The sequence below is a fragment of the Trichechus manatus genome, unplaced genomic scaffold, assembly GCF_000243295.1.
Source record: "Trichechus manatus latirostris isolate Lorelei unplaced genomic scaffold, TriManLat1.0 scaffold00054, whole genome shotgun sequence".
NCBI classification, from domain to species: Eukaryota; Metazoa; Chordata; class Mammalia; order Sirenia; family Trichechidae; genus Trichechus; species Trichechus manatus.
Window position 1 is genome coordinate 13,865,380 of NW_004443990.1, and position 19,474 is coordinate 13,884,853.

At 46.1% G+C, this 19,474-nt stretch overlaps 1 protein-coding gene across 1 annotated transcript in view; it reads left to right on the top strand.

Moving 5' to 3' along the window:
- Nucleotides 1-5,374: 5,374 nt before the first annotated feature.
- Nucleotides 5,375-19,474, top strand: part of TTLL6 (tubulin tyrosine ligase like 6) — a 51,832-nt gene continuing 37,732 nt past the window's right edge. Inside the window, 8 exon segments of the mRNA XM_004377975.1 lie at nt 5,375-5,485; nt 12,211-12,422; nt 13,284-13,324; nt 14,287-14,405; nt 14,559-14,689; nt 16,225-16,381; nt 17,200-17,343; nt 17,923-18,008. Of these exon segments, the coding sequence (XP_004378032.1) occupies nt 5,375-5,485; nt 12,211-12,422; nt 13,284-13,324; nt 14,287-14,405; nt 14,559-14,689; nt 16,225-16,381; nt 17,200-17,343; nt 17,923-18,008 (1,001 nt within the window).

Here is a 19,474-nt window from a genome sequence, read left to right on the forward strand (position 1 = left end):
ACAGAACAAAATAGTTTCTCATTAAACAGTTAGTACACATGTTGCCCTATGACAATGGCTAACAACCCCACTACATGTCAACACTGTCCTTACTCAATCTCGGGTTCCCTATCATCAGCTTTCCTGTCCCCTTCTGCCTTCTAGTCCTTGTTCCTGGACTGCTTGCACAGGATCTTTTTGCTATAAGCAGTGTGCGTATTAGCACATGTGTCTGTATGTCTACCTTGGAGCCCATCAAAGTGCTTCACACACAGGAAGTGCTCAAGTGATGTGCCTGTTATTTCATCTGCAGTCAGGGTGCTTCCTATGGAACTTGTTTCTAGGAGCCATCCGCATGGAGAAAGGATACACTATAAACTATAAACAGCCAGGAACTGCTTCCTTCAGGGCAAGCTGTTTTCCCCAGACAGTGGAGGGGGATGAAGAAGAGCAAGGTGAAACAGAAGCCCAGAAGCTTCCATCACACATGGCTGACAGCCCCATTTCCAGGAGGCTCTATCAGCCCCATCAGATACACATTCAAAATGGTGACACCCCAACAGCTGTGCTGGGCAGCAATTCTATTTCACTGTTAAGGAAAATGCTCCCCCATTTCTAAACTTAACTCTTAACCCTTCACAGAAAGGAAACTTGTGATAAAGACAGTTTTGGAAAAAGTTTAAATAATCAGCTAAGCCATAGCTAGCCTATTGAATGCAGACTCAAAAATTTAATAAACCAATCCAAGCTGCCACCTGCTGATTAAGTGAATGACAGTCAATCATTTTAAATTTGCCTTTTGGGAAATCGCCTAACAGTTTGTATTGTGTACGTTGTTGATGTGCATATTGTGTATGTTCTTGACAGAGAAGAACTGTGCTATAGGGTTTCCTAGGCTGTAATCTTCACGGGAGCGATCACCAGGTCTTTTCTCCCTCAGAGCTGCTGGTGGGTCCAAACCATCGACCTTTCAGTTAGCAGCCAAAGGCTTAACCATTGCATCACCATAGGCTAATCAAAATTGTGATGTGAAGAGCTCATCTCTTTGGAGGGGTATTCCCTGTTCCTGAAGAGCTTTTTCCACCCAGCAAAACTTTTTAACTTTAACTTATTGATCAGATTTTTTCTTTCAGCTTCACTAATAACAGTGACAAGAGTTTGTGGAGGAAGAAGTAGTGGGCTCTATGAACCCACTGTGAGGCCCTGGGCAAGTCATGACAGTTCTCTGGGCCTCCGTTTCCTCACCTGAAAACAAGAGAAATGCCAGGTGGTCTCAAAGAGCTCTTCTGATTTAACAAGAATCCTAAGTCTGTGAAACTGTACATACTTCTACAACATTCCCTCTTGTACTGCAGACTTAAAATAAGTCTGGAGCTTACAAAGTTTCTCCTTCTGAGAAGCATCTTTGCCTCACCCCCACTCCATACCCCAGCCCTGGTCTGTATGCCAAGACTTCTTTATTTTCATGGGCATAGGAAAAAAAGGCTTCCATGAAGGAGGGACCCTGGCTCAGGGGAGCAGAAGCAGGACTCCCTCTTTTTTTCATAAACTACTTAAAGAAAGAGTCTCAAACTGAGAAACAGAGTCTGTGTGTCAACTGCAGAGCAAACAACTTTCTGAGGGTTTCGTTGTTTGTTTTACTATTTATTTCTTTAGTCAGGTGGGGGCCATAGAACAAAACGACAGTGAAAACAGCAGTCCCAGACCTGTTTTCTTCCCCCTGCCCCCGCCACATTCATGCCTCTGGGTTGGAGCTCAGAGGAGGGGACTCAGTCCAAACTTTTTGATGACTGGAAGGTCCCTTCAACACCTTGCTTCAATCTTTCACACCCAGGCTCAGAAAGTCTCTCAGTGCTTGCCATGTGGATGTTTCTGTTTCTGGTTTGCCTGGCACAAATTACCAATGCTCTCTGATTTCCTGGTTGTCACTCTGTGGCCCTGGAGGGTATGCCTGACAGGGTTGCAGCCTGCTTTGCGCTACAGTGGGGGCAGCTCTACTGTTCACCCTATGTTTGTTCCTGTCATCACCCCTGAAAGAAAAGCAGTGCCAGGCTCTGGCCTATTAGCTCCATTGCAACCGGCCCTCTCATAAATAACCGGTTGTCAAGGATTTTAATGGAACTCTTCTGGAAGCAGTAAATCTTGGCTGCTCCCTCCTGAATCCTCTCCCTCATTCCCATCACAATATCACTCCAGAGGGACCCAAGACTAAGCAGGAGCCTGGCCGGGTAGATTGGTAGGACGCTGGGGAAAGAAAGAGGTGGGATAGGGGAGAACAGAGCTGGGGCGGTTGGTCTTGAGGAAGCATCTGCTGGGTGGCCAGTTGATGGTGGTCACCTTGGTCCCTGGGGCCCCAGAGAGGAGGGGCACTACAGCCCAGGACCACATGGAGGGAAAAGGACCTGAAGGCAGAAAGGGTTCTGTAAGAGCAGCAGATAGGCCACAGTTTCCACCTTGGGGCCTCCATTCTCTCCAGCGTCAATTTAAGCAAGGCTTTCAGCGTCTACATGGGGCTAAGCCATTCCCTTGCCTCTAGCCTCCTGCCTGGGCAGGTCAGGTAGGTGAAGGGGAGGTTTCCTGTCATTTCGCCAATATCCTATCACAGTGCAGCATGAAGTCCTGGGCACACTCACAGGCACACAGTTCTCAATGAATCTGCTTCCCTCGATTAACTCCAACATGGTCCACATCAGCGATGTGGATCCTGCCCCTTCCATTAGTCCTTTCGACTATAGGTTTCTGTCATGGATTGAGTTGTGGCCCCCCCAAAATATGTGTCAACTTGGTTAGGCCATGATTCTCAGTATTGTGTGGTTGTCCTCCATTTTGCGATTGATGTAATTTTCCTGTGTGTTGTAAATCTTAATTTCTGCCTGTGGTTAATGAGGCAAGATTAGATTATGTTAAAGAGGATTAGGGTGGGATGTAACACCCTTACTCAGGTCACATCCCTGATCCAATGTAAAGGGAATTTCCCTGGGGTGCAGCCTGCATGACCTTTTATCTTACAAGAGATAAACCGAAAGGGCAGCAGGCAGAGAGTTGGCAACCTCATACCACGAAGAAAGCACCACCGGGAGCAGAGTGCATCTTTTGAACCTGGGGTTCCTGTGCAGAAAAGCTCCTAGTCCAGGGGAAGATTGATTACAAGGACCTTCCTCCAGAGCTGACAGAGAGAGAAAGACTTCCCCTGGAGCTGATGCCCTGAATTTGGACTGCCAGCCTCCTAGACTGTGAGAAATTTCTCTTTGTTAAAGCCATGCACTTGTGGTATTTCTGTTACAGCAGCACTAGATGACTACAACAGTTTCCTAAGAAGGGGCTCTTTCTCCTCCTTATGTGTCTCCTCTCAAGTGCTCAGCATAGAGCTCTGCCCTCAGTAGAGAGTAATGATCCATAGTTTTACTCCTTTGGACTTCTTGTTGTTAGGTGCCGTTGAAGTGGTTCCGACTCATAGCAACCCCATGTATAACAGAATGAAACTTAGCCTAGTCCTGTGCCATCCTCAACAATAGCAGGTTATTTGAGCCCATTGTTGCAGCCAATGTGTTAATCCATCTCCTTGAGGGCCCTTCTCTTTTCCCCTCACCCTCTACTTTACCAAGCATGATGTCCTTCTCCAGGGATTTGTCCCTCCTGATAACTTGTCCAAAGTAAGCTTGTGAAGTCTTGCCATCCCTGCTTCTAAGGAGCATTCTGGTTGTACTTCTTCCAAGACAGATTTATTCATTCTTCTGGCAGTCCACGGTATATCAGTTCTTTTTCACAGAAGCAACTACATTTCAGTGACCTCCAGTCAAGCACCTGGAAAATTCTCAAGAATGAAGAGGGATGTACATAGGCAATAAGTAATCTTTGGCTCAACCCGTAAGTCTCCTAAAAACACTAATATTCAGGAACTTAAAACTGATCCTTTAATCTTTCACCAAATTCTAAATTAACTCAGGCGGAAACAGCTCTGCTGCCTGCCGGTCCTATGGAGGCAATCTTGTAGGCAGTACTTTGGGCTTCACACAGACGGAAACCTAAGGAAAACCACAATTACTTGGATCCAGTCACTACTAGGTTTCCCCACCTGTTTGAGGACCATCAGGATGATTGTTGGGTAGCCAATATCCTTGGCCCCTTAAGTTTCACTGACTCTTCCTATGCCTGGGGGGTCACTTTATTTGAGGGGTCATGACTCCCACACTCTGGAGATGTCTTGATTCAATAGGTCTGAGCGGTTCATGGTAGTTTGCAATACCCATTTTACTGTTAAAGAAGCTACACCTCAGACAAGTAGTAGCAACTGCTCCAGGTTACACAGACAGTACACCTGAATCTTCATTTGGATCTTAATCCAAAGCTCTCCCCACGGCACCTCCTGTTTCTGTTGTTGACATTTACCCTCCCCAAAACCAAAACCAAACCCACTGCCATCCAGTCGATTCCGATTCCGACTCACAGTGACCCATAAGGACAGAGTAGAACTGCCCCCATAGGGTTTTCAAGGCCGTAAATCCTTGAAGAAGCGGACGGCTACATCTTTCTCCCAGAGCGGCTGGTGAGTTCGAACCGCTGACCTTTCCTCTAGCGGCCGAGCGCTTTAACCACCGCGCCACCAGGACTCCTTTTACCCTTCCCCCAAAGAAACACCAAACTCTGCCCTCGAGTCGATTCCGACTCACAGCGACCCTATAAGACAGAGTAAAACTGCCCCATATGGTTTCCAAGAAGCGGCTCGTGGATTCAAACTGCTGACCTTTTGGTTAGCAGCCCAGATCTTAACCACTGCGCCACCAGGGCTCCTTACCCTCCCCAGAGGGTGTACATTCAAGGGCCTCTCTCTTGTCCCAGGAGCCCTAGTGGCGCAGAGGTTAAGCGCTCGGCTGCTAAGCAAAACTTGGGCGGTTCGAAAGATGCAGCAGTCTGCTTCCCTAAAAATTACAGCCTTGGAAACGCTATGAGACAGTTCTACTCTGTCCGATATGGTCGCTATGAGTCGGAATCGACTCGACAGCAATGGGGTTTTTTGTTTTTTTTTCCTTGTCCCAGCCCCGCGCACTGGCCCCAGGTCTTCCAGCCGCGCCTGCGTACCGCGCTCCAACAGGGCGCGAGGCCGGTTTGTGTGGACTTGGGCGCCGGGCGGGCGGGCGGCCGGCGGAGGGCGAGCCGGTAGTCTGTCAGTCGCGCGGTGGGGCGCGGCCCGAGCGTCCTCGGCGTCTCCCGGGACAACCTCGGGCGCTTTCCTGGCGGAGCTCAGGGGCGGTTAATTGCATTCGGCAGGTGGGACATGGTAGCCTACTGCAGGGGCCAATCGAAGGCCCAGAAGGCCCTGTATGCAAATATCAGGGCCAGGCGGACCCGAAGTTAGGAAGGGCGCGGGCTGGGGTTAGGGCTTCTCTGGCAGCCAATGGGAGTGTATCTCCTTAATCCTTCGAGAAGAGGGGCCACCAGTGTGATAGCGAGTGATACGGGCCGCAGAGCAGGGGCGAGCGGGGCGTTAGGAACTGCGGGTAAGAGCGCCCCAACGCCCGGTGCTGGCCGCAGACCGTGGCCATCTAGTACCCTCCCCGTTAAAGTCTGGTTCTACACACCCCTGTTTTCCACCCCGGGGACACCCCCTGGCCCCCTTGGTGGCGTTCTACGGCCTAAAGCCACTAAGCCTCACGGCCACTGCTCCCCTTGGCTCTGTAACTCTTCGCAGTCCCTCCTGTTAACGCTCGCCCTCTTCCCTGCCCCATACCCCGCGTTCGCTTCTAAAATACCCACCTTCTCTTTTCTCACCCTCATGACCCCGATGCCAGAACCTTGCCCACATCCCGACCCGTCTTTTCCCAGCTCCGTACTCCCTCCTGTCCTTGTTTCTCTCCCGAACCTGGTCGCCCTCAGTGTGCACCCTCGCTTCCTGCCCTTCCTCTATTACCTAGACTTGATGCTATCAGGGACCTGTCCCTTGGATACCAGCGATCCCTGGGACCCATGCCACTCTCTCTGCCTACTCCTTCCCCTTCATGAGGTCCTTCTCATCACATTCCTTCCTTTGTCTAGAGAAACCTTCCAGAAGGATAACTTCTTTTTTTTTTTTTTTTGGCCAACATAGCCTTCTGCAGATGCTCCCAACCCTGTCCACAGCCTAATTTCTTTCATTCCAGTTGTTACTTCTCACCCTCCGGAGAGAAAACTTCTGGGCTTGAGGAGAGTTCTCCCTTGAGATTTGAACCCTAGGAAAAATGTAACTCATGTTTGGGGATGAAGTGGGACAGGAGCTAACATTTATTAAGCACCAGTATGTGCCAGGCACTTCAGTAAGTTATTTAATGTATACACCAATCCTACCACCATGGTTCCATTTTAAAATACAGCCCTTATTTTGAGCCAAGCACTGCTTTAAGAACATTAGAAATATTAACTCATTTAATCTTTAAAACAACCCTGTGAAATGAATATTATTGTTTACGTTTTACTTATGAGGCACAAAGAGGCTAAATTACTCATCCTGATCACACTCCTGGTAAGTGGTAGAGCTGAGATTTAGATCTGGATTTATCTGTCTTTGCTAGTAATGCACTGAATATTGTGGAGAAAATGGCTGGGCATGAGCCTGACTTGACGATTGCATGTTTCAATCTTGCAGAACTTCTCAGTTTCTAGAAGAATAAAAGATAGCACGTGAGTCAGCAAGATTCTTGATGTTTTCAGTGAATGTGGTCAGTCATTCTCAGCACTTCTTGTAGGCAAAGCCCTTGGGCAGTTGAGTGCCCCATCCCTCCCTTGATTGTCCAATGACCCCTTCAGGCCCTGTGCTGAAATTAGAAGGGTGAATAAAATAAAAAACCAAAAGGCCCTTAAAGGCATCTTGTTTTATCTTGCCTGGATCTAAGCTCAAAGCACTTTTCTAAGTGTGATCCTTTTATCCTCCTAGTGGTCCTATAATCACAGAGAAGGTAGGGAATGAGGCAGGAAATAATTACTGGTACTTGGTTTCTTATCACATGCTGAATCAGAGAGGCAAACCTGAAAGCAAGACCCAGTGGTCTTACCTCCACATCTTTTTCTGCCTCCACTATGACCTTTTCCAGGAGGCCTTCGGAAGGATGCTTCCAGTAGGGGAATGAAGACCAAAAGATGAAAAAGAGGATACAGGAGAACCTATTATGTGAGGGAAGAAAAGGAGGCCGCAGGCAGACACGGAAGAAGAACTCTTCAGTGCTCTATGCATTCCTACAGATGGAAAGAAAAGTTGAGGGCATGAAGATCAGAGATAAAAAAAACAAACAAACAACAAAAAAAAAAACTTGGCTGAAACCGAAACACATTTCCTTATCATTCTTGTCTTAATCAACTACTAAATTATTCTCTCTTCCATTTATAGGACACCCACATTAATTCAGCTTTGCAAAAGAAAGCACAAACGTCTTCCATCCTTCTGTCTCTTTCTCTACTACCTCCAGGGGAAAGGAGTGTAGTAAACCTGTGTTCAAGCATAGCAACAATTGTGAGGATGGCATGGGACTGGGCACTGTTTCGTTCTGTTATACATAGGGTCGCTATGAGTCGGAACCGACTCAATGGCACCTAACAACAACAACATACCCATGCAGTTCTTCAGAAGTGGAAATGAGGCATGGTCGGTTCTCAAAAAACCTACGTGTTTGCAAGGAGCCATCCCAGTGCTCATCCCCTCCCCCTGGTGGCCAACGAAGGGCATTTTCATGCTGTCTAACCAGGATTTGGTTGGCAGTTTCCAGCTTGGAGGAACCCAAGATCAAACCTCATACTAAAATGCTTTAGTGAAAGGTCAGTGAGTTTTCACTGTCTTAACTAACCTACTTGGAAAGGTGAACTGAATGTTTCTCATGTCATTAAGAGAAACCAAAGATACTATTTACCATGTTTGTAACACAACTCTTACTCTTTTAACTCTCCAAAGCACTGGAGCACACATTACCTCCCCTCTGCCCACTAGCCTGGCATAATGAAGAGAGAATTAAAGGGCGTAGGAAGCCAGAGCGTCGGTCCTGGCTCCACTGACTTGCTCTGGCTGTGTCCAAGTCCTCTCCCCTACCAGCAAGTGGACTTCAGTAACCTCCTCTAAAAAGGATAGGGGTTGAACTAGATGCTCTCCAAGGTCCCTCCCAGCTCTAAAATCCAGGGATTCCCTAAGAGCTTAGAAAGTGTTCTAATAAGAGTTCGGACATAATGTGGACTTCGGTGAAAAAAAGGGAAAGGAAGAGAGTAAAAATAAATATAAAGTAGAAGCAATAGTTAGAGTTGCTCCCAGGTTATGGAAAATTTGGGCAGATTCAGGCCCCTTGTTGGAGATGGGAATTTAGAAGCAGATGGCTTTAAGGAAAATTATGTGGGGCCAATTGATTCTTAAGGATGAAGGTCACCAAGACTGCTTCTGGGAACCAGGAGATGAGTTGCTTTACTTTATGGTCACACTTTTTATGCATGATCAGCTGAGAGGCAGTGAGTGGAGTGTGGAGGAGGGACAGGCTGTGGGGTCAGATAGATGTAGCTTCTAATCCCAGCTCTGCCTCTTACCTCAACCTCTCTGTGCCTCAGTCCTCTCATCTGTAATAGAAGGAAGATAATACATATGATATGATATTATGAAGATTAGACATTAAAATGCTTTCGTGTAATGCCGGTTTTACTTGTTACCCATTGCTGTTGAGTCGATTCTGACTCATAGTGACCCTATAGGACAGAGTAGAACAGGTTGTAAATAGCAGCTGTTGTTATAAGTGAATGAAACTAAATGTCCTACATGCTTGCCAGGTAAAAGGACCAACAGCTGATGTCTTAAAAATTATTTATTTAATGCTCACAGCAATACCTCTATTATATAGATGAGGAAAATCAACCTTAAAGAGGTTAAATTAGTTCATGCATTTATTTCATTCTTCCAGTCTAGTTATTCAAGAAGCATATGAACATTTGCTGTGTGCCAGACACTGTTCTAGAAGCCAAGAATACTCAGACACAGCCAGTCTAGGGTCACACAACTAATAATGATAGATAGCAGTTATTGAGCACCTACTATGTGCCAGAAACTATTCTAACCACATTATTTGTGTTGTATTAACTCAAACAAGTTAACTCATAAACTCATATAACTCCCATAACTGGGGCAGATAATTTTACAGATGAGGAAACTAAGGTACTGGGAGGTTCACTGACCCTTGACTCTTGTGTCAGGGAGACAACAGGGAGTGTTAGGGACTGGGGCAAACCAGAAAATGTCTGAAGGGGAAGCTATTACTGGGCTCTAGTTTAGTTGATTGCTGGCATGAAGGATGGGGGCCTAATTTTCCAAAAGAAACTGGAAATCTGGATTTTTATGAGAAATCTGTATTTTCTAATTATTGGCAACTACCTCTATTTTAAAACTATAACAGCAACAATACACTGCATGGGTCAAGCGAACATTTCTGCAGGCAACCTTTGAAAGAGATATTCTCTTTCAGGAGGCTTTGGAGAGAAGGCCAGCATGATTCAGCCTTGGAGATTTAACAGGGAGGAGAAAGCTGGGGAAAGAGAGCATGGGGGCCAGAGACAAAACAAAACTAGTCACACGTGGCAAAGACAGTTGTTTGCCATTTTGGACCTTCTCAGGTGCCATCCAGGTGGCTCTGTGTCATAGGGATCTAGAATGCAGGAGAATGTAGGCAATAATGCTGTTAACCAAGTTAAACCAGTTCCTTTAAAATTGCATGGGCTCAGTTCCTTGCTCTTATGTATCTGAGGCCCTCTCGTGCAAGAACTATGTACAGTTTGACAATTTTTTTGTTCTCTTTGAGGCAGACAAATGGAGGCAGCCATGACTTGTTCCTACCACTTGGGCAAGAACCAGAACAAGGGCAAAGACAACTCACAACTCCAGAGGCCTAATTCCGGGTCAGTTTTCTCTCCCTAAGTTAACATTAACCTTTAGGTAAACGAAGCCACTCCTCCTTGAGGGCTCAGTAAACAGGGGTTGTGGAGGGCTAGGGGAGTGGACCTAGCCATTTACCTGCAAGGAAGGGAACAGCCCAAGGTCAAGATTTCCTGTGCCTTAGTCCTCTTGAGCTTTGCCAAGAATGTGCCTGTTCACTGGGAAAAATTGACTCACAATTACACTGAGCACAACTTTCTCCCCCTGTTCAAGTGGCCCCATAAAGGACCTTGAGTGTAAGTGGCGGCCCTCTTCAGCAAGGAGAGAACCAAATGGCAATCTTTGGCTGACCTAATAATTCTGCCCTCCCTCTTGGGGTGGTTGTGAGCATTCAATGCAATTATGTATATGAACATGCCTTGAAAAGCCTACAGCACTATACCCTATGTGGACTTATTATTAAATTATTTGTAGGTAGGCTCCACAGTTAGATAGATCCCCACCACCAATTTTTGTTTTGTTTGGGAAAGGGGCAGAGAGAGGTGGAAGGGTGCAGAGGGAAGATGATTCCCAAAAGATGAGTCTGATCTACACATAATTGCATATGTAAGAGATATATGTGTGTGTGTATCCCTGGGAGGTACAAATGGTTAAGCACTTGGCTGCTAACCAAAAAGTTGGAGGTTCAAGTCCACCCACAGGTGCCTTGGAGAAAGGTCTGGTGATCTATTTCCAAAAAAAATCAGCCACTGAAAATCCTATGGAGCACAGTTCTACTGTGACATACATAGGGGCACCATGAATCAGGAAAGACTCTACACCAACTGGTTGGTTGATTGGTTGGAATACACACACACACACACACACACACACACACATCCACATCCACACACACACATCACACATCTGTATACACATACTCACACCCAGAGCTATATAATTTTTATCTTCATTAACCCAATACTTCTGCTTCTGTATATTTATCTTAAGAAAATAATTCTAAAGAAGTAAAAGGCCTTCTTACATGAAAAAATGTTCATTCTGGAGCTGTTTATATAATGTAAAAATTGAAAGCAAGTTATAATTCCAACAACAAGGCAATGGTTGATTAAATTCAGGCATATGCCTTCACCAGAATATTACATGACCATTAAAAACAAGAAACATGAAAACTTGGCCACAGCCAAAAGGATGTTTATGATATGATGCTAAGGATGGAAAAAGCAGATGTAAAATTGTTTATATATTATGATTACTATTATATAAGAATAATTGTGCTTAGAAATTAAGAATAAAAGAGAATACACAAAAAGGTCAAAGTTGCTACATTAGGGTAGGAAAGCTACAGGTGATTTCCCACCCTACTCCATTTTCCAGACTTCCTTTAATGTTATTTCAGTAATAATAAATTAAGTTTTTTTCACAAAACCAAGAGCAGGTAGTAAGTAGCAAGAGGGCTACAGGCCTCAAAGGAGAGAGATTTAAATGATGAGAAGGAGATCGGTAGGGTTTTAGGAGGTAAGGAGGGGAGAGCACCAGAAAGTTTAAGGCCGTAGGAGCCTTGGATGTGAAGGGAACATGAATCAGTTAATTGGGCCTAGGCCATTCTGGGCTACCCAACCAAGCACATTCTTAAGGATTAGTGAAGCAGGGGCATTAAAACTTTTTTTAAAAAAAATTTCAAACATCAAAGATGAGGGGAGTGAAAACTTTGCTGGATTTCCTTACTTTATGGTTGAGGTTTTTTTTTTTTTTCTTTTTAAATTGAATAATGGGGGAGACAGCATAGCCTTTTCGTGGTTGGGGTCTCTGAAGGTCTACATCTGGCCCCGGACTTGAATCTTGTTGCTAAGTCAGCTACAAGTCAGTCTTGTACTCCAGTTGCATTAACTTTCACGGCCGCAGATTGCTGCTGTGGGAGGTTTGATGCAGTGTTGAAACAGTTAACCGACCTCCTCAAAGCACCTCACCTGCACCCTCTGGGACTAACTCCCTCACCTAGGAAGGCTTAGGGCTTAGTTCTGAGTGGCTGTCTCCAGACACTCACTTGCTTTAATAATAGGTTTGTTTACCAGGTAGTTCCATGCATAGGGTCTCAGCCCATTCCTCAAAACCGCAGGAGGGCAAAACCAAGGCCAGGGTTGGCTGCAGGAGTCCCTAAGGTCATACTCAGTGGCAAAAGTTGTAATCAGCTCCCTCCCTAGCTTGCACCAACCATGGTGGTAGAGTGGCATTTTATAGACCACAACCTGTTGCCTTGCCTTGGAGCACGAGTTCACCACCCACATGAGCAAGGGAGGGGGTCCCCCTGCAGGAAGATCCATGTAACTGCTACTCCCTCTCCGCTTTTCTCCAGGGAGGCTGAGTATTTCCACAGAGCCTCCTCCCAGGCCGGGGAGATGCTGCCTTGTGAGACTTTGGAAAGCGAGGAGGGGGCAGAGTCAGAAGAGAGAGAGGACGGTTATGTAGAAGATCCAAGAGAAATCATCACCCTGGCTTTTGTGAAAGAGAACACTGGGGCACAAAAGGGGCTTCAGAACGCCCATCAGCAAGGCAAGAAAAAGAGGAAGAAAAAGAGGTTAGGATTGAAAGATGGGAAATGGCGATCTATGTTGGTGAGAACAGGAGGGACCTGTAGGGAAGGGGGCCTGACTGCTAAAGAGAAGGTAAAGGAGAAGGAATGCAGAAACTGTGTGTGGGATTGTCAAAATCATACCACTTTCGGGTCATATAAATATAATCCACTTTAGGTGATCTATTTTATAAAAAATGGGTGTGTAATCTAAATCCACACCTTCATTCTATTCGTTTAAATGGGTGGAGAGAGAGGATTTCCATGTTTTTAAGAAGTGCTTATCGTCCTGGGAATTTAGTACACTTGAAATATAATAGAACCACACCGACTTATTGGGATCTGACCACAACCTTCTGCCCCACAGTTCTTGTGTCATATTTCTCCATGCCTTATTCTGTTCTGGGGGAAAATGAATCACCCCTCTGACTGGTGTCCAAAAGCTTGCCCACTTTTTAACTCACAGCTTCTCTAAATAGGAGGAAGGTGAAGGAGATAACTAAGTATTTTGGCCAGAAACATTTTCAATTCATGTCCCAGATGGGCCACTGGTGTGAAAGGATTGAGGAGGTGATGATGTTAATATGAAGCAGCCAGCAAAATTAGCTGTAACGGGGTAGAGTTTCTACCTCGTGGACAGAGTGTTAGTACTCTGATTCCATTTTTTTCTGCCACTCTACACCCCTTTGGATCCTTGTCCTCAGTAATGGGAAAAGTAAAATCAGGCTTAGTGTAGCAGAAGATCAGGCTGCCTGAACAGGTTAGGTTTTATCAGCTCCACCTTGGATGGACATTTCTAGGTGCAGTCACTTGTTCTGGCAAGTGTATCTGTCTCTGTCTTGCTGCTTTTCTTCTTCTCTTTTTCAGATGATTGGTGATCAATCTATCCAACTGCCGATATGAGAGTGGTAAGCATCTGCGTTTAAGGGATCTATGCTGGGGCCCACTGGGTTCCCCAAAGGGTTGGGAAGGGTCATTCTTGTGTATTCTTGAGGATGAAAAGGGGTGTCTCTGAATTCTGTTCTTTGGTTCTCTCAGCTTGATTAACTATTGAGGACATTGGGAATCTGTTTCCAGGAACCATGGGTTTTGACCCCAGTGGTGTGTACTTCAGTATCTGTAATTCCTGTATATGATGGTCTAGGGATATGATTGCTGAAAAGGCAGCTTTTGCTGCAGTCTGTGGCTCTTCTTTAGAGCACAAGTTACAAACTGGCAGTCCATGGGTTGAATGTGGCCTACTTGTTTCATACTCCAGAGCACAGTGTTGTTGTTATTTTTAATTTGAATTTGGATGTTTTAGGCTGGTCAGGCACTCTCCTGGTCACTACAGGCACTTCCACTTTCCCAGGCCCTTGAAGGCATTTGAGTGTGTGTTGGAGCCAGCTTCCAGTTGTTAGTATAATAGGGACAGGAGAAGAAGGATGCGCTAGCATATATATGGTTTTGAAATGCTTTGTGATTTTTTTTTTCTGCCAGTTTATCTCACTAATCAAACTTGGATCTGGCTGATGTTAAGGGTTAGTTTGTATTCCTTGAACATTCAGTGGTTTAGTGTTTGGAGGAAGGACAGAGGCCTGCTTCCTGGCAAGGAGAAGCCAGGGTGGGTAAAACACTCATCAGAGATAACTTTCTGTGGGGATCTTTGAGCATAGGCTGTATTCTTCAATAGCTTTCTACCCTCCATGTTCCTTTCTCAGCACTGGTATGCATCCAGGCAAAATGGCTGCCAGTCCCAAGAAGACAGGTTCTTTCTGTTCTTTCACTTAAGTGCTTGGTCTGGGAGCACCTTGAAATGTAGCCTCCTCACCCCACACTCCTCCCCCACTTTGTGGGCTAACAGGCCTTTCTTTCTCCAACTCCATCACAGTGCGTAGGGCTGCCCAACAGTATGGCCTTCGAGAGGGAGGCGAAAATGATGACTGGACTCTCTACTGGACAGACTACTCGGTGTCACTGGAGCGAGTGATGGAAATGAAAAGTTACCAGGTATCTGGGTCAGAGCTGGTCCTCAATATAAGTGTGACATGTGCCTTATGAGGCTGCCAAATGAGGCTCCTATTTTTCTAATTGTACCCCAAGGGAATCTCTTGGGTATGTCCATGTTCCCCCGTTGTTCGTGAATTCCGGCTTCCTTTGCAGAAAATCAATCACTTTCCCGGGATGAGTGAAATCTGCCGCAAGGACTTGCTGGCCAGGAATATGAGCCGCATGTTAAAGATGTTCCCTAAAGATTTCCACTTTTTCCCTAGGACCTGGTGTCTTCCTGCTGAGTGAGTGTCCATGTGTGCTCCCATCTCCATCCCCTACCCCCAGGTTGCATTTTCCTCTTGCCCCTTATTCTCTGGTTGCTACTTTCCCTTCCCACATGTTCTCCCATCTCTCTCCCTACTGTTCAGGAAGAGAAAGGATAAAGGGTGTGTCCAAGGTTGAGAAAACACAAGGCTCTGCCTGTAAAATTAGATGACATCTAGGGGTTGGGTGCCCACAACTGGGGTGAGCGTTTGTTCTGACCCTGAAAGCTGATATTATGAACTTAAATGTATAATTGACTTGTTCCAATCAGTTGGAACCAATTGTTCCAATTTTTAAGCACCAGGGGCACCTCTGGAGAAAATGCGGTAATGGTTAGCACCCAGGTTAGGAGCAGGGAGGTGCCTGGCCTTTGTTCCAGGGCAGTGCCTGGAACAGTGGATGACACTCGGCCCTTCCCCTTCTCGGGTCTTATTTTATCCGTCTTGAAACTGGACATCCATTCCTGGTATATATAGTGCTTTGGACCACATCGTCAAGATGTAAGAGAAATGTGAGGTGACATGAGCGTGACCTGGGGTACAATCTGGTGGTTGATATGGGGCAAGGGGATGGCAGTGAAACATTGCCATCAGGATTATTTTTTAATGGCAAGGGCACCAGAGGAATCTCACCATCCCCAGTGCTCCCCACCCAAGAGGCAGCAGGCCCAAACCAAGAGCTCCAGGTTTCCCAGCTTCTCTTTAGCTTGTCTGGAACAACTTTCAGGGCTTAGCAGCAACTAAGAAGGAAAGGTGTTTGCCATCAGGTCAACAGGAGCCTCCAAATTTCACGGCTACTGAGGAACATTGCAATTAAGTGACTTCCCCAGTGGTCACAGGGTTCCTTTGCATTAAAATGCCAAACAAGAGGTATAGAAGACTCAGCCTTGCAATCCATTAATTTGGTTTGTTTCTTTCTTTCTTCTGAATGTATTTCCTTCAAAGAACACTTGAAGATATAATTTGCGCTCCCACACTCGGGATGAAGTGGAGGTGTTATAGATGAAAACCTGAAGCCCAGAGAGGAGTCTCTTAAGAGACAAGGTCACATAATTTGTCTGGGCATAAGCCAGATCCAAATCTGCCTACCAACTCCGGAAAGCTAAATTACTCAGATCATTGCTGCCTTTACAAGGTGCACAGTGTGTGTCAGCACTTTGCCCGCGTTATGACATGGTGATCACCATACAATAATTATATGAGATAGGTGTCATTACCCTCATTGTATAGATGATGAAATTGAGGCTCAGAGAGGTCAAGTCACTTGCAAAGGGTCACACAGCTGGTAAGTGGTGTTGCCTGGATTTAAATCTAGGCCTCAATTCCCTCCAGAGCCCGCACTCTCTCCACTGTGTACGCGCTACCGTCTCTCTGGCTGCCGGACTTCTGGGCGTCTGTCAGTATCAGGGCTTTTGTCACACGAGTTAGTGTTTCTATTTTTGCTAAAGAGCTAGTCTTGCTTTCCACTGCATCCCCAGCTAAAGGTGTATCTCATTCCCTCTCTGCTCTGGCAGCTGGGGAGATTTGCAGAACTACAGCAGGTCAAGAAAAAATAAGACATACATTTGTAAGCCGGATTCAGGCTGCCAAGGGAGAGGTATATTCATCACACGGAGGGTGAGAGAAATCAAGCCAGGGGAGGATATGATCTGTCAGCTCTATATTTCAAAGGTACGTCCTCATTGTGATTATTTATCGCCCATGGCAACCTCAGGCTCTGGCTCCACTGGACAGAATGTGAAAAGGAGGGGATGAGAGGGGGTGAGGCTGAGTCCTGTAGTCTGCATTGGACTTTGTTAGGCCAAGCCTTCAGACCAAGGACACTGATAAGCTTCTAGGCCAGAGTGTCCCTTGGCCTTGCAGCTACTCCTGCACGCTTGTTAGTTGATCTCGCCCTACCAGGCTGAGCTATTTCCTCTAACAGGTGACAGCTGGGAGAGCACCTTTGGTTCGTAGTGGCGTCGTCTTATTTGGGGGACAGGAGTAGTCCTGGAGAGATCACGGTAGTTGCGTTTACTCCCTGGCTGGAGGTCAGTCAGAGGTCACAGTGACATAAGCCCACTGCAGGGTTGGAGCCCTCTAGAAGTGTGTGTGGAGGGGGAAGAACTGGATCCCTGGGACAGGAATGGCCAGGAGGCAGCATTGCAGGAAGCATTCTTGAAGAACTGCAGCAATAACTTAGCCCTGGGTGGTGACAATATGTCCTTTCATCAAAGGACATTTTAATGTTTCTTTGTTTAGTTGCCACGATGACTCTTGGCTGTGGTTACTCACGCCACTTGACAGATCAAGAAACTGCGGATAGTGTAGTTTAGTGACTCTACAAGGTCACATGTTGGGCTAGCACCCCAGTCTCCTTATCCCCCTTCCAACCCCAGTCACACCTGCACTTTATCACGTTAGGCAATGTTGAAACTGACATTTTGAGAACTTGATGGGAGTTTCAGTTTCTCCTCTGATGCTGTATGACTTCTGTTCTCTCCTTCCAGCCCTTTATCATTGATGGGTTCAAGTTTGACCTACGGATTTATGTGCTAGTGACATCCTGTGACCCTCTCAGGATTTTTGTGTACAATGAAGGCTTGGCCCGCTTTGCCACGACATCTTACTCCTACCCTTGCACAGACAACCTGGTGAGCTAAAGGGACACACTACCTAGCCCTACCCTCTTAGCATGGTCAGACCCTAGTTAAACCCACATTATCAAAATATTATGAATAAGGCTATCATTTATTGAGCACTTAATACGTGCCAGGTTGTATAAATTCTCTCATTAAGGAGCTCTCAGAAATAGGGATTATTATCCTCATTTTACAGATGAGAAAATTAAGGCCCAGAGAGTGTAAGGGTCTTGTCCAAGGTCACACATCTAGGAGGAGGTGAGGCTGAGACTGGTGTCTAGGTCTGCCTGACTCTGCACCATGATTCAATGGTGCTCAGGGAGAGAAGGTCCCCAGGTGAGGCCCTCCCAGGGCTCCTGAAGCTTCCTTCAAGCAAGGCATCAATCTCAGGAGGAGCTGGAATTTCTTCTTACACTCCAGGCCATAGGACACCCCTTCTTATTTTCTCTATTTTGACAGTTTAAATAAACCCTAAACCATCCCTTTTCTTTTCTATCCCTTTAAGCACCAGGGGCCGTGGGCGGGCACAGAGAGGAAGCAGGAGGCCTGCCCTTCCTGCCCGACTCCACAGACTTGTGTCTCTTTTCCCAGGATGATATCTGCATGCACCTGACTAATTATTCCATTAATAAGCACAGTTCAAATTTCATTCAAGATTCTCATTCTGGCAGCAAGAGGTAAGGAAGCGGCTTCATTTTTCTTTCCTTTCCCTGCCAGCCTCAGAGCTGCCCTCTGGAATCATACCTAAACCCTGTCAGTCCCCAGAGGAGTTTCCTTCCTGGGTCATATGGTGTCAGAAAATATTGCTTTGCCTCTAAGCCCAGAACAGACTCCTTCCTCTCTGCCCTCTGGGCTGTTAATCATTAAAAGAAGACCTCGTTGTAAACCCTGGGAGGTTGCGAGGAGAAGAGATAAACATGAACTGTTTCCCCAGCAGGATACACACCACACACCAAAACATACTCTTGTTACTATTGGCCCTTCTAACTTTTCCCAGTCACCAGATATTTACTGATTGGCGGCCAACCATGTGAGAAGGACCTGCCAGGCAGTTTTTCCTTGGCCTGTGATTCCCTGGGGTATTGCTCCCTTATAGCTTATTAAAGGATATGTCACGGTGCCCTAGTGTGGCATGACCTGTGACTGGCTGGCTTTTAAGGTTCCCCCAAAGAAGGAGGAAATGGGGGGAATTTACAGAAGTATCTTCACAAGGGGACTTTTGCATTCATGTTATTATCTAATCATGTCTCATTTGAGTTTCAACAAAAAGCGAGACTGAAGAATCTGAACATGACCAAGTAAAAAGGAAAAGGAAAAGGAGAAAGTATTTACGGAGGCCTGTGGGGAAGTTCTACACTGTCTTATAGGATTGCTATGAGTCAGAATCAACTCACGGCAACGGGTTTGGGTTTTTTTTTGTTGTTGTGGTTAGTGTGTGTTAACATGGGAGAAAGATGTGGCAGTCTGATTCGACAAAGATTTACAGCCTTGGAAACCCTATAGGGTCACTATGAGTTGGAAGTGACTCTATGGCAGTGGGTTTGTTTTTTTGGTTTGTTTTTAGTGTGTGTTGAAAGGAGCCCTGGTGGCGCAGTGGTGAAAATGCTCAGCTGCTAACTGAAAGGTCAGTGGTTCGAACCCACCAGCCACTCCACAGGAGAAAGATGTGGCAGTCTGCTTTCGTAAAGATTACAGCTTTGGGGATGCTATGGGGCAGCTCTGCTCCGTCCTATCAGGTTGCTATGAGTTGGAATCGACTCAACGGCAATGGGTTTTAGTGTGTGTTGAAGGAGACTTGGTGGTGCAACAGTTCAGCACTCTGCTGCTAACCGAAAGGTTGGCGGTTTGAACTCACCCAGGTACTCTGCAGAAGGAAGACCTGGTGATCTGCTCCCATAAAGACTACAGTTTGGAAAACCCTGTGGGGCAGTTCTACTCTGTCACGTGGGGTCAACATGAGTTGGAATCTAACAACAACAGTATGTATTGGGGCCTATGTCAGGTGCTTTGCATGCATTTTCTTTTTTCATTGACTATTCACAACACCCCTATGGCAAAGGCATTATGATCTACAATTTGTAGGTGGAGAAACTATGAGTTAGATGTCATCTCTACTTTACAGATGAGGATACTGCGTCTCTTG